Genomic DNA, 17,528 nt, shown 5'->3' on the forward strand with positions numbered 1-17,528 from the left:
GCTAGCCGGGGGCTGTGATGAAATGCTTGTGGGTTTGTCCGGCTGAAGCACCACCGCAAGCCGCCTCCTGCCCTTTACCCAGCTCTGACCAGGGATGTTCTGCCCTCTTTTTATTTCAGTGCAGCTCCTTGCCAGCTTCTCACAATATTTATTCTCACTGCTTTATTGTTGTCTTGCAGTTAATGCTCCTGTTCTTCCCCTTAAATGTACTTCTAGTGGAGATGGAACTTGGAGCAACAAGTTCTCCATTTCCAACACATTTGGAAACATTTTGCCAAAGTCTCAGAATGTAAAATCCCCTATCACAGCACAAAAGTCTGTTTCCTACTGCTTCTCCTGGTGTCAGAGGGATGATGTCAGGACTCTCATGTGCACTGAACTTTGTCTGCCATTAAATATGTTTCATTAAGAAAAGACAGAACAAAACGAAACGCTGTAGTTATGGGATCTGATGCTTTGCCTGTAAAAGCATCAGCTTGCAAGCATAGGGCAAACTTGCTGTTTCTGTTTAATTAGTCATTTGACCCTCTATAATAACATTTTAATGTACCAGTGCAGAATAGCACAGTGCAAAATATAGTCCCCTCTTCTAACAACTTCATGAAGAAACGCCTCTTACTATGGGGTCCACCCTTTCTGCAGCCTATCCTACAGAGACACCCTATGCTAAGTGGCAGCATTGCCACAACATTGCATATTCTTGTCTTTTGTATACATCACCATATTTTCTACTCATTAAGAATATATTTTCAGCTGCTAGGATTCCTAGTTAGCTTTAATGCAAACTAGTAAAATAACTCACTCCATCCACACTACAGGTATTTATTTTCTCCTTTTCCATCCTGAAGTTTCTAATCTGCCCCATTTCTCTTTTTCAATTTTAATTCCCTATAAAAACACGCAGGGTGAAAGAAGGAATACCTTTAATGCAGCTTTCCTACCGTCAAATAGATATCTTATTCCCCCTTTCAAACCAAAACAAGACAATTATTAAAGTGACAAAATGACAGCAACAAGTAGACAAAGGGAAGCGGTAGAGGCAACCCAGACCTATTGTCCCACATGTGCTTTTCCTTGTGGTGTTCCCCTTAAAGGCTATCAGGTTGAGGGTGAGCAATTTTTCCTGGGTTTCCTTTCTCCCCCTTCTTTAAGAGGGTTTTGTTTTCACCATAAAATGCTTCTTGTAAAAAAAAAAAAAAAAAGAAAACAAACAACCATTACATATTCAATGCAAATGTTATGTCAAATTCTGACAAGTGCCACCTTGGTTTTCATATTTCTGGAGTTTGAACAGTTGTCCGTGGAACAGCTGCACTTCTGTAAGCCCAAGGCAGGTGGCCCAAGCTAGACGCTTGCCACTCATAACCACAACGCTGAAAAATCTGACTAGCTCCTCAGTAGTCCAAAAATGTCAGTGAGTTCCAGTTTCTTCTCCTTTTACTTTTCTGCAATGTAAAGTAAGAATCCAGTTCAAAACTGCTGAATAGTTTTTCCCAAGTTGAAATCAAGAAATGATTTTCACTGCCATAAAAAAATATTCACACCACTGAAATAATCATGATTTCCTCTGTCCCTTGTAACAAGGCCAGTGGTTTTTCATCACTGTTTGTGATGTCATCTGACTCTTTTAAAATAGTCCAACTGCAGTTCTGGCTGTGGAGTTTGTTTAAATAGTTCATGGTCTTTGGCTCTCCTCTTTAAACAGAAGGGTTTTCCTCTCCAAAATAAGTCTAAAGGTTCATCCTTGCAAAGCCAAGTTGTTTTAAGTCCCGTTGTCTGTCCCCAAGCTGCAGGGCCATGGTAGGCTTGGAAAAGGGCAAGGGGGTCTGGGAGGCTCTGAGTCAGCTCGTCAGCTCAGAAGGGATCCACCACAGAAGGAGTAACGCCGAGCTGCAAACCAAGACCAGAAGCTGTTACAAACTGACCCGACTTCAGCTCCGAATGCCACCATGCCTAGAGGCAGAGATCTACAGGGGAGAGCCAGGGGAGGAAGAGTGAAGGACAGCTCTAAAACCAGTACAGATCCTTGCTTTTGTCCTGAGGCTGCAAACCTGAGAATGGAGAGAAGAAAAAAGGGAAGAAGAAAAAATAGATACAAGCATTTAAGGAAAGAGAAAGACAAACTCCATTTCTGCCACATGATATCAGAGGCTCAGCTGAAGCCTGGGCTCCCCAGGGCTAGAAGAAAGCAATGAAGCAAGAAGAGCCCTGGCTGCAGTGAGGACAGGCACATGTCTCTTTCTAAACTGAAGTGAGGCTGCACGGAGCCACCAGTGACTGCTGTCACCAGGCTTCATCACGAGGAACCCAAGCAGCCGAGCAGGCTTCTCTTGCCTCCACAGACACAGCCCGATGAGCTGGCACTGCTGGCCATGACTCTGTCCCCTCTGCAGCACCACTGGGCACGCAGCCCTACATGCCAGCACCTGGCCAGGGGCAGGCCACCAGCACCAGCTTTCCTGGTCACAGGGATAGCTGTTGCCCTTACATGCTCAGCAGATACAATAGCATTTTTTGAAAACTGGGAGAAAAAAAAAGTAAACAGAGGAAACTGTTTAGAAAGCTGCAGAAATTCACAGAGCTGTGGGACTGCCCTTTGGCCACAGCCCTCGGGGCTGCATCAGGCTTCCAGCACAGAGAAAGGCCCAAAGCAAGCACTACCTCAGAGTGTGTCTTGGGATCCAGAAATGTTGAGTGGGTGACACATTGCTCTTGCTTGCCTGGCCAAGGAATGCAAAGAAGGACATGCAGGATGGGTTGGGAGCTCGCACACCCATATGTTTCCTCTAGCTGCCCTCTACAGTGCCCTCCCCTCCACCACCTCAGGGCAGGGGTAGCCCTGAGCTGGGGGGATCCCAAGGGGCCAGGGACCTCTCTTCACCTGCGTCCACGTTGAGGCCGAGGCTCTGTGCCACGTCTCCCGCCGCATTGGGGAAGGGTCCCGGTGTCGTCCAGGCAGCAGCAGGGCCCGCCTCGCCCTTGCCCAGCTCGCAGGGTGGGCTGACCGGTGTGGGCACGGTGGCGGGGGGGAGGCGGTGGGGGCGGACGGAGGCGGTGGGCACCAGCAGGGAGCCATAGCGAGGGTCAAAATGAGGGCCGTAGACCTCGTGCATGGCTGCGGGGCGGGGGTAGGCTGTGCTCTGCGTCCCGAGGTAGGGATGGTGGTGGTGGTGGTGGTGGTGGTGGGCATGATGCCAGGCCTCAGGGCCACCCTGGTGCAGGTGGCCGTGCAGGGAGGCTGGGGCATAGGGGTCCGCAGTGGTGAAGGGCAGCTCGCTGTGGGCAGCCAGGGGGCTGCTAAGGGTGACGGGGACCGAGGAGGGCTGGTAGGTGCTGTTCCAGAAGGATGGGGGGAAGCTGCGCTGGCTCATCGGGAAGGAGCCATCTAGATGCAGAGAGAAAGGAAAGGTGGATGAGCACTCTCAGTCCTGGCATCCGACTCACTAGGGCTTCTCTTCACTCTCATGCTGTGGTTATCTTCCAAACAACCACCAAACACACAAAAACACACAAAACTGCTTCCCAGCAGCCCTCCCCAGCCCAATCATCCAGCACAATTAGCCCGGGGCTGGAGCAATTTGCTCCAGGCTAGGCTTCTTTTAGTACTTCTTTAGGGAAAAGATTGTTATCTAAGGTGAGAGAAACACCTTTTTCTCTCAATCTGGAAACTGAGTCAGAACAATTATGAAGCACAGCAATTGTCAAGGTTGGATTTCTCTCTTTCTTTCTTTCTTTCTTTTTTTTTTTTTTTTTTTTTTTTTTTTTGTACTAATCTCCCTCTGGAAGCATTTACGCTGCTCAACATGTTAGAGGATGCCAAACACTGCCAGGAAAGTATCTACTTCCTCAGTGTAGTTTCAAAGCAGTCATGAACAGCATGAGCTGTGCAATCAGCTTAAATATGCTAAATCTATGTGGGGGTAATTTCCCTGTCTATTGCATTGGACTTGTTCTTGCTTCTTGGGGCTCTTGTTAGCATGCTTGGGAAGCATTCTGCAGCTCTTTGAGGATTGACAGTGCAGAGGGTAAGGACCTTGTGCTTTTCTTGTCCAGTGTGAAGTGGAATAGAGATAACTAATAGTGCAGAAGGTACTATGCATTATTGATTGTGAACAGACAGTGTTGCCGATACAAACATTTGTCAGGGAGGTACGTCAGCTCTGCACCTTCTGGTATTACTCAGGAGAAAGGGAAGCAGTTCCTGAGGAGCTAAGAAATCTTTCAGCTTTCAGTGCTGAGCATCTTCCACTTACGAAATACTTTAACCAGTATTTCATTCTTAGAAAACTGATGGGAATTCAAGGAGAGAGTGAGCAATCAGCTCTCAGTTGGGCACTGATAGGTGAGGGATGGTCCCAGGAGCTGCTCTGCAGCAATGCCTGAGGTCAGCTGTTCCCTGCCACCCTAGGCACCCCATGAGACTATAAGGTGTAAAATGGTACAAAAGATTCACGCCTGCATCCACTTCTCTTACTGCTCCCACCTTTGCTCATCACAGTCCCAAACTCAAAACCAAGAGTGAACACGGGGGATTCCTGCCGTGATTCCTAGCCCTGCACCTCCACAGTCCCCGCATTCGCGGAACCCCAGCACTCGCACCCCTCCTCGGTGCTCACCCCGCCAGGAGCTGGCGTTCCGAGCTGCCTTGGCGCTGCCGAGCGAGAAGCTGCTGGGCTGGCTGAGCGCCCGGCTGAAGTGCTCGTCCACCACGGCGCTGATGTCCCCTTGGAAGTAGGTGAAGAGGACGCACCGGGAGCTGATGTACTCAGCCTCGGGGGGCCTCTCCTTCTCGGGGCTGCACTCCTCCTCCTTGATGCTGGCTGCGGCGTGGCTGGAGAAGGAGCTGCTCGCGCCGGCGCTGCTGCCGCTCTCCGGGGCTTCTTGCATTTTGGAGTACAAGGCGAGTTTCTGGAGGGAGAGAGAGGAGAGGGAGGACGGGAAACGGAGCAACGAGGTGTGCTGACCCCCGTCCCGGCCCTCCGTCCACGTCCCAGGCGGGATGCAAATCCCGGGCCCGCTCGGAGTTCCATGCAGGAGCTGTGGTCCTGCCGCACCCCCGGGGCACCCGAGCCTGGATGTGCAGGGAGGGACGGGCACTGCCGGGAGCGGGGTGACGCGAGGGACTCAGCTCCCGGCACGAAGTTCAGCACTCAGAAGGCGCTTTGCGGGCCGGATCCCGGCATCGGGGGAAAGGCAGAAGAGTGACCTACAAAACAAAGCGGAAAACGGGAGGAAGGGAAAAAAAAGTCAAAGCCTGTCCGCTTCAAACGCGTCTCAGGGCAGAAAGCATTTCTCTGTCTAGCGGGAAGCCTCAGGTATTTCCTTCAGGATTACACAATTTTTACTGGCTCCTGCCGGGAGAAATAAAGAGCGGCAGGCACTCAGTTTCCCGAAGTCTCTCTGGCAGCAGCCGCCGCGAGTTCCTTAAGATGAGCCGGGGACGGCGGGCCGGAGCGGGCAGGAGGAAGAACGAGGGTCGGGCGGCCGGGAGCCCTGGACCGAGCCTCGCGGGATATCTAATAACGTCGCTCCGTGGCTGCTGCCTTTCCACTTGGCTGCCGGCTCAGCCATTGAGCTAATAATTAGCCCCCTAAATAATGTCACCCGCGTGCGGACGGGCGGGTGGGGGGGGCAAGGTGGGGGAAGACATCATCTGCTATTTGTAACAGGTATGCCGGCCTCGCTGCCAGGGCTGGAGGTGTCCCGCGAGCCGCCACGCCGCGGCTGTGCGGAGAGGGAGAGGAGCGGAGCGTGACTGCCCGCCCCCAGCCCCGCACGTCCGGGGCTGCCGCCTGTCCGCGGTCCGGGGCGCTTCCGCCTCTACCGCTCCTATTTTTCGTTTGCTGGGGAAAGCCGTTTTCCTATTCCGAAGTGATAAGGGGAAAAAAAAAAAAAAAATTAATTAAAAAAAAAAAAAAAAAAGGAAGGAAGGAAGGAAGGAAGGAAGAAAAACACCTCCAAAGAAACGGGAAGCTGAGAGGTGCTGCAGGTGCTGCCGAGGGTACCCTCGAACGCGGGGAACGCGGGGCTCAGCATACAGCCCGGGCTGCACACGCGCAGGCATCCCCTTACGGGTGTCTCCAGGGCAGCCCGCGGGGTCCCGCCGCCGAGCGGGGCTGGAGTGGGAGCATCCCCGGTAACCACGCGAAGAGTGGTGCACTGCTTCTCCCGCGGCGGCGGTCAGGAAGCACCCCGGGCAGCCCTCCCTCGCCCTTCCCGGTAGCCCTCTGCAACCCGGGGGCATCGTTGCCCGCAGTCGTCGAGCTCGGATGGAGCCCGGTCCAGGAAAGGAAGGAAAAAAAAAAAAAAAAAAAAAGGGAAAAAAAAAATCCCTTAAATGACATATCGGATCTGAAGTCCCGTTCTCTCCCGCAGTCCCGGCAGTACGTACCGTGCCGAGCCCCGCACCAGGGTGGGATGCAGCCCCGCTTCGCTCACCATCGCAAACTCCGGCTCTTCTCCCCCACCCCCTCCCCTTCTCCTTTTGCCTTTTTCCTTTTGGTGAGGCTCGGGGCCACCCTCCCGTCGCCACCCCTCCCACCCCACGTACCTGCGGGTAGGGGCTGTAGGCTGCGGCGAAGTACGGCTGGGGAGGACCATACACTTGGTACATAACATCCAGACAGCTCATGGCTGTCCGCGGCCGCTAATTCGTTTTTCGGTCATCAACTCGCGTTCTGCAGAGCGGAGCAGTGCTCGGCGGGAGGGAGGATCCCGGGGGTTAAGAGGCACAGCTCACTGTGGGAGGAGTGATTGAGGGGTGAGACCGCGCCGCGCTGAAGTCCCCCGGCTCTGCCTCCCCCCCACGCAGCTCGGCTCCCCTCCCGGCGCCCGCAGCCGCGCTGCTTCTCCGCGGGACGGGGGCACTCACACCAGGGCAGGGAGGGAAGAGCCCCCTGAAGCCGTCGCTCTCTCCTGCCCTTTCCCTTCCACCCGCCGTGCCGGGGCGTGTTTTCCCGGACGAAGCGGGGACTGTCCTGCAGGGAAGGTAATGTCTCCCAAACCCAGCGTGCTCCTGGGAGCACTGGCACCAGAGCTCCGGGATCAGAGAAAGCTGGAGAAAAGTTATCTCAACGGGAGGAACCTCCCTAGAAACGTAGGATGGAAAATGCCGGGAATGAATGAGGATGCTTGTGCACAGTTCCTGTAGTAAAAACAACCTGTCGGGAAGGTAAAGCGGCTTATTTCACGGCTTCCCGGTGAGCGCATGCACACGGACAGGTGAACGCATCCCAAAGCAGCTTCGACGGTGGTGTGTAAGAGAACTCGGTGTGTAATGCAAGGATGGAGGCTCTCATGTCGATGCCAACCCCTGAAGCATCCACAGCACGGCTCACAGCGACTGAGGAAAGGGGCCCGACTGAACTTAGTTTTAGGGCTTATGAAATGAAGACAAAACTATGGAGGAAAAATGAAAAGAGTTGAATTTTGAAGGCCTGGAATTCTTTCATTATATTATAGAAGAAAATCCTTATAATTAAAAAGATTTGTATTTGTCTCTGCTTTGTTTATCAAAAATACAATTTTTATAATCCAGATTCTAGGAACTCTTGTGAATGCTTATCCTTTGCCAAAAAAATCTCATATTTCAGTGCCTAATGAGCATAAGTTCTGTTGTTGTTGTTGTTTTCTGCACCAGGTGCAGAAAATTCATAATTCAAATATTTTTTCCTCCCTCTTCTAATTCAGTAGATTTGTTTTCTGTACTGTAATGCAACTCAGAGCCCTGGTTGCACAGCTCAGTCCCAGCACTGCTTCCTGTGCTGCCAACCCAAACGAATTGTATGCTCATGGCTGGGATGGGAACAAGGAGAAGGACTGTAGGTACCAGGCCTCAAAAAATAAATGTATCTAATACTTCATGGCTTCACTTCTCCTGTTCAGGAAGCAAATAGCCACAGTAGTGGGAAGGAATCACCCCATGGCTGGCATCCAAAAGGCTGCGCTCAGTGGAGGAGTGCACCAGCTTCCTGCAGCAGGAGCAGGGACCTCACTGGGACCACAGGGCCCCTCTCCCAGCCTGGTGTCCCCACCAGGGAGTGTCCCCATCCCCAGAAGGTTGGGGCCTGTCTCAAAGGTGTCAGTCTGCTGGGTGACACATTTACAAGTGAGTACGCTTAGAACACGTGCTCTGAAAGCACAGCACATTTCCCTGCTGGCTGCACAAGCTCTTCTCCAGTGACTTTGTGCAATAGCAAAGGTAACACCTGACTCTCCCCTCGGCTGAGCATGTGCTTCTCGCAAGGAGAAAAAAGCAAAGCACAGCAACAAAACGCAACTGTGTGCAACAGTGTGGCAGAGTCCAGGCTGTGTCTGCTGGACAATCATTCCCTGAGGGCTGAATTGAGTGGGTTTGCTTCACTCCCAGGTAGATGTTACTGCAAGTGGTGCTGACGAGGCCTGTTGTGTACACGGCTTCTTTTGTAACAGCTATTTGACTGTAAAACTGCCTAATGTAAGACACGAGCAAACTGTTGTACTTCAAGCCAGAGCAGTGTGAGCACTCGTGAAGAAGTGTCGGCATTGCTTTAGCACTCTCTGAAATCACTCTCCATATAGGAAATTATCCTGGAATTCTTGGGTCAGCATTATATTCAATAATGATCTCACTGCTTAAGCATAATTTTATATAAATGGTTTTTCTTGGTCCTAACTAAAGGACTTTAGGTGAGTTGACTCACATAAAGAACAACAAAGGCTTGAAATAAAACCATCTGAGTTACGCTAGAGAGAAAAAAAAAATGATAACAAGGAGGGAAAGAACATTTTTAGAAAGGATATGGGTTAGAGCTGGCTATGTACCGTGAAAGTACTGACATGGGCCTCGGCCTGTGTTCATAGACAGGTAATGTTTCACAGCAGTAATGTGAAAAGGAAATCTTGTTTTGTAGCTTCTTGCTATGGCTGAAGAATGGTGGTCTCTGACAAACAGTGAGTCACAGAACCTTGCAACATGCCTTGGGCTCATTCCTATAACACAATTCAAAGTTATCTTCTAATCAAGCTGTAATCTTTCACAAAAGAATGGGGCATTACTGTGAACAGTTCTCTGGACAAGAAAACACCCCATCAAACAAAGCATTAACATTCAGAAAGTCAGGGACAAAAAAGGCAAGGGAAATGTGACAGGACTGACAGCATGGCTGCCCACCATCCCTGTGAATGCTGCACCAGCACCAGCACCACATCCTGTGCACAGCGGTCTGCTTAGCCAACATACAATCCAGGAATTAAACATTTATTGACCAGTAGAGATCCTTCTGGTTTTGAATCGGCCCAAGTGGATTTCTTATGCTGTTGATAATACAGTTTTTCAGAAGCTCGGGGAAACTAATGTTGACTCCAGAAAGGCACACTCTGCCAACTGGGAGAGACTGCAGGCTGCATGGGGAGTTCTGTCCCTGCCTTAGCAGTTTATCGCTGCGCTGAACAGCCTTCAATGCTTCCCACTTCCACTTGGAGTAGATCTGGCTCCAGCTTCCAGCTGTTGCTTCATGTAATGCCTTATTGCACGTAGCTGAAGTGTCCTTTCAGATGTGATATTCTGTGAAACCTTTCTTATTCCACATATTTACCTTTTTTTTTTCCTGAGAGTAGACACAGATACAGCTCCTTGATTTTCTGCAGACTTTTTATACCTTCTTTCTTGTACTCTGTACAATTTTTCAACAATGATTTTAAAATTTTGAAACAAGAACTCATTACTACTTTTAATACCTTTCTTGCCAGAGTTGTGTATGAAGTAAAGTATCCTTTTAGCAACTTCTGTTTATGCTTGAGGATTGCATCTATTTGTTTGTTTGTTTGTTTGTTGCCACAACAGAATTTTAAAGACAAGGAGTGCACACTTCCCTGATTTCCCACTGGGAGCTCCACGTATTTTCACTTTAGGAGTCCTAAACTGTGGACTGCACTGTGATGAGGACAGATGGTAGGGGGCTATTTCTGACGTTTCTTTTGAGCTGTCATATAGCTGACTGATACTCATGCAACCAACCCAATGCTTTGGCGATGCCATGCAATCATATGACACCTGCTCGTGCTGCCCATAGTGTCATTCTTTCCAGGACCCTTTCCACTGCCCACCTGCTGTGTTCCTAGATGTGCAGCACTGCTACTGGCTCCATTCACATGCCACTTGCTTGAAAGTGCCCTCTGGCTTATCAGTTATCCACTTGTCTTTCCATATGTCCCTTTTCCCATCTTACTCACCAGCCTTCTTGCCAGTACGTTACATACAAAATTTATTGGTGAGAATTTATGTCCATTTTCAAATTGTCCATAAGCATCTTGAACAGTTCACAAACTATCTAACACAAATACTCCTATATAATAATAAAGATTTTCTGCTGCTCCAGTTTTATGCATTTTTGTCCATTTTCTCCGTGCTTCATTTCTGTGTGTAATGTCTCCTCTATGAGACACTAACTTTGGTTTCAAAGGCTTCCCTCTTCTGTGCTCTTATTTTATTCTCAAATGTCTGAAGGGTTCAGTGCATACCTAACTTTAAGTTACAAATATCATTGGTGGGTTTTCAGTGGTGAAATCTGGCTGAAATGAATGAAGTTCAACACCTCCATTTTTGTTTCTTATCCTTGTAGTCCCTGTGCTCAGTCTTCCTAAAAGCTCTCTGTTTCTTCTTAGGACATGGCAACTGCTACTGTGGTTTTCCCAGGGAGGTTTCTGAGGTGCAGTCCCTGGGTCCATGTGAGTGAAGATTTCAGGCTCAGAAATTGCTGGTTTGGTTGCATTAATGGGCATTGAATTAATGAAGCTTACAGATTAAAATCGGCGAGGACACATATCATTGATCTTCTATTCTTTATTGTCTTGAGGAACTCAGTTTTGTTTTGCATTTAATTTTCAATCTCAAAACACTTTGTCATTAATTTTGATCTTTCTTTGAAGGAGTGCTTTTTCCCTCTTTTCTTTCCACTCCTCCCCTCCTCTCCATTGCTCTTTGAACTGACTGCTGCCTGTTTTTTCATTACATGCACAGCTACTACTGAGTAACAGTTTGTATAATGCGTCTGCTCCAGCAACGGGTTCTGCAGCAGCTGGAGTGCATGCAGTGATTTCCCCTCACTGATGCATGTCAAGGAGCTGCAGTGGGGCCGGGTCGGCATCTGGTGTATGTCACTCACTCCTTTGGCCCAATCCTCTCTGCCCATCAGCCCATGGCATCACCTGTCCCTGCTCTGCTGATTGTAGCAGATGAAGAGATCATTGTGCAGGGCTGGAAGGGAAGCCTAGAGCTGTCATGAGGGAATAGATTAACATGTGTGAGAAGACACTGGGCACATTGAAAGTAGGGCTTGCTTTTACAAGGCTCATTGAAGCTTTTTAAAGAATTGGTATGAGAATAGGCTTGGTCTGGTCATAAGAGGCAGAGGTAGCAGCTTTTGTGATGCATGTACCTCAGCAGACTGGGATCTGAGCTGCATCACTGCATGCTTTTGCTTCATGGGCACAGAACCACCCAAGTCACCCAGCAACCAAACTGGCCTTGTTCCAAGATGCATTCACCAAGATGTTCTATTAGTATTTTTTTGTTTATATATAATATATAAAATATAAATATATATTTATATATAATATATAAAATACATATTTGCTCATGACAAAGAGACAGTACCAGGCAAAATATGCCCTAATAATGATTCCCAATCACAAAATAGCATATTTTTTTCTGGTTTGTTATGCATATTTTCATTACTAAGTGGTGAAAGTAGGAACAGGCAGTTTCAAGGCCCACTGAAATTGCTTATGCACAGACTTATTAACACAGCATATCCACTTAACTCCTTTGCAGTAACCATACTCCGTGATTTTGATGGCACACCGTCATACACCTGCATGTTTTGCTTTGGAAAAAAAAAAAGGAAAAGGAAAAAGTGTTATAATGAGAAGACCTTACTTTCTATAAATGTTTTCATTTTAGGAATGTTTTCCTTTTCATCTTTGCAGATAAAGTTTCAGACAGAGGGAGGTAGGTGGCAGAGAAAGCTTGAGAAAGTGAGTGGCTAGATGCAAGGAAACAGTAAGACTCCTAGATTCTTAGCTGAGCATAAACAGGTAATGTATATGCTTTTATTTTTGCCTGCTCTGACTTTTGTGTAATAAAGACAATGCAAAGCTAAGATGGGAAAAAGAAAGATTCCCATTTGCTTCCATGATTAAGTCTCTCATGAGTGGGACCATCAATTGTTCAGAGCAGGCAACACTTATCATACTGGAGGGGCTGACAGGTTCAGTTCAATTTTCTTCAATGTGCATTTGGCTAAGCCTCAAAAAAAAATGTCACTGGGAAAATGTCAAGAATACATTTTTTAAACAAAATAAGTGTAAAAGAGTAAAAAAAAATTCTCAGCAAAATACTGGAGGTGGAGCCATGGTACAGGGAATTGTGTTCTCATCTCCTGGAATTGCCCCAAATAATGTGGCACCTGGATTGAGTGCAGATAGGTGTGATTTCAGAAGATAAAAAATATCCTGACTTTCTTAAACTGAGAAAAATCCTAATTTTAACATTCTTATGGCTATATATAATGAATTTCTTAATCCTAATGGTTGCAAAAGATAATCCCATATTTAGAAGTATACTTAGAATAGGAAAGAGAGAGGAAGATAGTAAGAAATTAAGATACTGCCACAGCAGATATGCACCCAGCCCACACGAGGGAGAATTGGATGAGACAAAATAAAACATCATTTGATTTTTTTAGTAATACCTATTATTGAAGCCCAACTCACTTCAAGTAGCATATTGTAGCCCAGCTGGAGGCTGTGCCATAATTTTTCGTTTGTACCAATGTAGATTTATCTCACTTAATAAGGAAAGATAAGAAAATAATCTGCAAGGAATTATTTATAATGAGTAATGATGTACCAGAAATATAGCTTGTGCCCCATCCCCCTGCTTGTATAAAAAATAATAATTGTAGAACAAGGACAAAATTATAAACCCCAAATAATATTTATTGCACATCAGCAAAGGGAAATGTGAATAGCAGATTTCATGTGCTGGGATGATTATGCAGGATGGCTATACATTTTCAAAAAGGATCTTTTCTCATGCTAAGGTAGACACTTTCCTGAATTGTGAGGTGTTTTACATGTACACGTAATTTAACCAGTGGGCTGGCAGAGTAGGAAGGAGTCAGCAATTTATAGACACTATGCTGTTTCATATTTCTTCCATGATTATGCTTCCTTCTGAAGTAATCCAAAGACAACTTGCATGTATTGAAGTACTTCTGGTCTATAGAGTGAAACTTACGGAGATGGCATCCTAACAAACTGAGTTTTTGAGATGCTGATTCGGTTTATAAACAAAGCTTTAAATATATATATATATATTTAAACTACATAACAGAGAATGAAAACTCAATTCAGAGTTATTCCAGTTTGGGAAATCTTTTTAAACTCTTGGTATAAGCTGGTAAGAGCAAAATGCACAGGATAACATACTTCAAGTTTCTGCTTCACAAGAAATGAATAGGCAGAGCTTTGTTTAGGCTCAGAATTCAGCATTACTTTTTGGCTAGTGTTTGAAGAAATTTTTTGTAACTCACAGTTCACTGACTGGGTAGAAAGATGGCATACTGTAGAGGAAAGCATGAATTCTGAACTATTTATATGTCCATGGTTGTTGAGGTAGTACAACTGCTGCATTAGATAAACTGGCTTGCCCTCCTTTATGGCATTACTTTTGGTTGCACTCTTGGTCATGGGGAGTAATTTTACAATTGACATGACTCTTGTCCCAGTGTGTCCCTCTATCCCCAAAGATGTCATTACTGTGGGAGGGGCTGTTCCACGATGCAGGGATGCCCTACAGGGCAGCTGGTAGCAGAGAAATCAGAAATGGGCAAGAAAAAGCTGTTGGGAAATGTCTGCCATCAGCTCCACACTTGAGAGGAAGAGCAGGAGCCCCAGGAATCTCCTTCCTTTCCCGCATACCCTGCGCTGCGTTCCAGCCTCCTGCACACCCGAGGACAGAAGCATGTCTTTCAGTATGCCATGTCTTTCCAGCATGTGTGTGCCAAGCCATACTTCAGTCTCTCGCCTTCCAGCACCATGCAAACTCCACAGTCCTCACATTCCCGCAGCACTGCACACCCCACTCCTACCTCTTGCAATTGGGAGCACAGCTTGCTGACATGCTCCGGGGAAAACCTAGAGCAGATTAAGGGGTACTGTGCACCTTTATAAATGAACATCCCCTCACGTTCTTCACCAGAGATTCAGAAGTTGGCCACAAATCTTTTTTTCATGATACATTTGTGCATTACCCTGACAGCGTCACCCTGTAAAATAGGGCAGCGTTCATGTGTTCAGCACTATTCAGTTTGCCCTATACTGGGATTTCTCCTGAAGCTCTCTAAAAAATGCACACTTTTCCTTCATTCCCAGCAGCATCCTAAGAGACTGCCACATGACACCATTCTACGCTTCTGTTATTTGAGAAAAGTAAGATGACTCCCACTCCATGAATTGTATCAGTGTTAATCTCCTAAATCAGTGATGCTGCCTCACGGCTTTTACATAGATGAGGGAAGCCTGGCACAAGGGTAAAATAAACTTTCCAAAGAGCATTCAGAGCATCCCAAGACTGCATGTTTTCATCCAAGTAGTCACATGTGCTTTGGTCAGAACTGTGCTTTCTTCTGCATTTAGGCAATTGCATGGTACTGAATTGACTCTGGATTCAAAAAACAGTGAGGAGAAAAAAATATTATCATTAATTTAATAGAAAGGCAACTATTTCTAAGCCAATCCACTTTTTTCTTCAGCAATGCTTCTTTGTATTCACCAAACATTTTTCTGTTCTCAAGATATAAATCAGTTTTAAATTTCTCTGCCAATACAGAGTGAATCCTTTTGCTTTCCAGAGAGAATGAAAATTATTTATAATGTGTGTGAAAATATACACACACACAAAAAAAGCATTGTCTTTCACACTGAAGAGCACCAAATGTACTGGAAGTTGTAGATCACGTCTGCTAGATTGTTTCCACCAAGATTATTTACCTACTTATTCGTCTACCTATCTAAAGATCTGCCTATTTACCTCCCTATCTATCCGCCTAACTTCTTATCCATCTAATAGCCTATTATACTAATATTCTTAAAATGATCAAATACTTAAGTAAAAACAATTTGAAAGGAATTTCATGGAAATTCAGTGCCTCTTAATACCTAGAAGTCCAGCCTTCAGATAAAAAATATCTGACAGGAGAACTCCTAAACCAGTGGTTGTAAAGAGCACTTTGGCTTCCCAGAGTTTTGTAGATTCATCAGTAAGATTCAGATTCACCTGCAGTTTATTTTCTTTTAGAGACATTTCCAGTTTGCTGTTGTATTCTGTAAAAACAGTTGGCCCAACGCATAACCATTGATTTCCCAAAGGCCTGCTGGCTTTACATTTTTCTGTTTCCCTCCTCTCTCCATTTCTTTTTTTTTTTTTTTTAATTTTCAGTAACTGCAAAATTATATCCTTTGAGAACATTAACATCTTTAAAAATCCTAGTACAGATCAGTTATTGTTCAGCTATGTAATATACACTATGGACGATGACAATTTAATTTTCCAGTGTTTGATTATTTTGAGACTGCATTCTCTGATGTTGTTGTTGTCTGGTGCTTATTCATTGTCATGGGGGGAATGTTCACCTTGCACCCCACTCTGCCAGAGTCCTCCTGTCAACTCATTTTGCTAAAGTCAGCTGAAGTCTCAGCTCCAGGAGGCTTCAGTACAGTTCCATCAGTTTTTATGGTGAGATCTTATTGTGTGTATACCTTCAACAGCCACCCCCATTGATCTGTTTTGGGTTGGGACATTTTCTTTCAAACTTGCATCCTCATATCAGCTCTGCCAGTGTAAGCAGCATTTCCAGTGGGAATGGCCAGGTGGCTGTTGCAGCTTTCCTTGACACCTTGATCTGTAAGCCTTCCCAGGGCAGGTACTGTCCATGTGCAAAAAAAATGCACCTTCCCCCTGCACTGGGGTTTTCCTCTTCACCTGCTTGCTAACCTAGAGAGAACAACAGCTGGACAAACAAGAAAATGGATTGCTATAAGTGAGGCTTTTAGGAAGGGGAAAAGAAGATGTGGAGGAAGAACAGAAATTTTCTGAAACATGCTAAATGATTATTGCCACTATGGGCAACAGCAAATGCAGTGAGACTGAGCTTGAAGAAATATTTGTTATAACCACAGCTCTTTCCAAATTTTATTTTCTTAGTTAATTTACATGCATTGACTGCTTTCTACTGATTGGTTTACATAAATACATGTACATTTGGCTTTACTAATTAAGTGGATTTCTTCTCAGAATGGAGCACTGGTCACTTCAGATGTGCTCCCAAATGAATACATTCCAGTATAACGTGACAAATATACAGTGAGTAGAATTGTTTATTGTGATGAAGATAGTAAAAGTGGTTAAAAATCTATGCATATATACATATACAAATATACATGGACACATACACATATATACATACCTTTAATGCATATATATACACATTATTTTTCACTCTCTGGCAATCATAATGAAAGTTTGGAGATTAAAATTATCAACAATAACTTGTTCATTAGAAATGACTGAAAATTGGAAGAAGGACCCTTTTCTTGGAAAAAAAATGCAAAATCTAATTGAAGAACTGGCTCAGCAGAAAGCGTGTAGCCAGGCAAGTAATTGATGCTTCTCTGAAATCAGACCAGAAAAAGATCCTTCCTAGAGGTCATAAAAAGAACATTTTCCCAGAGATCCTCTGTAAAAAGCTGCTTCCTCCCTCACTGTAGGAGCTCCTTTATCATGTACCCCAGGTTAATAAATGGTTACTGGAGACAATGGCCAAACATATGGGAAAAACAAACAAACAAAAACAAAAAACCAGCACTCAGATACCTACTTTTGGTATAACAACTGCCCATACTCTGGAGGAATGTTGGTTTCTGTTTTCTGTAGATCAAATGCCCATATCACCAAAAATGCATTCTCAAATCCACAGTGAAAATCCACAGGGTCTGGGGCTCAGAATATTTCCAGTTCTATGGATATTCTGGACTTTAAGATGTTATTAAACTATATACTTTTTTTGTTTCTTTTCCCCCAGTATTTGCTTACTTTAGCTGGTTAGAATGTTCCAATATTTCCCAATTTGTGAACATATAGGAAAATATTGAGCAAACAGGAAAATATTTTGGAAAAAATATTCCATCTTCATTTGACCTCTGGAAAACTCATTCACTGGTAAGACTCACTGTATTAAATTGCCTGTGCTACTGAGTGAAGTTCTCAGAAAAATTTGCATATAGGACAACTTACGGACATCAGAATTTATTCTAAAAATGAATTGAGGCAGGGACGGGGAATAGTTAGAAAAAATGGGCTTAATTAGGAAAGAGATAATTTAGAATGAATGCAGTGGATGCTCCTCAGTTTTTAAAAAACCATTTCCTCTTTCCATACTCTTCTGGATCTGCCAGTTTATATCTCCCTGTATCAACAGATTTCCACT

The 17,528-nt window shown here is 45.5% G+C and overlaps 1 protein-coding gene across 3 annotated transcripts; it reads right to left on the reverse strand.

Annotated features, from left to right (window-relative positions):
• Positions 1-1,849: 1,849 nt before the first annotated feature.
• VGLL2 (vestigial like family member 2) lies at positions 1,850-6,631 on the reverse strand (the record flags this gene model as incomplete). 3 transcript variants are annotated; one of them, XM_079532465.1, is made up of 5 exons in its annotated part: positions 1,968-2,051; positions 2,662-2,720; positions 2,882-3,385; positions 4,617-4,908; positions 6,551-6,631. In XM_079532465.1, the coding sequence occupies 5 exons, from the start codon at positions 6,629-6,631 to the stop codon at positions 1,968-1,970; spliced, it is 1,020 nt and encodes a 339-aa protein (XP_079388591.1). The 3 variants fall into 3 exon arrangements, with proteins under 3 accessions (XP_079388593.1, XP_079388591.1, XP_079388592.1); XM_079532467.1 differs by lacking the exons at positions 1,968-2,051; positions 2,662-2,720 and adding an exon at positions 1,850-1,890; XM_079532466.1 differs by lacking the exon at positions 2,662-2,720 and having other exon boundaries at positions 2,008-2,051.
• Positions 6,632-17,528: the final 10,897 nt, after the last annotated feature.

This window comes from Tetrao urogallus (assembly GCF_951394365.1).
Source record: "Tetrao urogallus genome assembly, chromosome: 2".
Lineage (NCBI taxonomy): Eukaryota > Metazoa > Chordata > Aves > Galliformes > Phasianidae > Tetrao > Tetrao urogallus.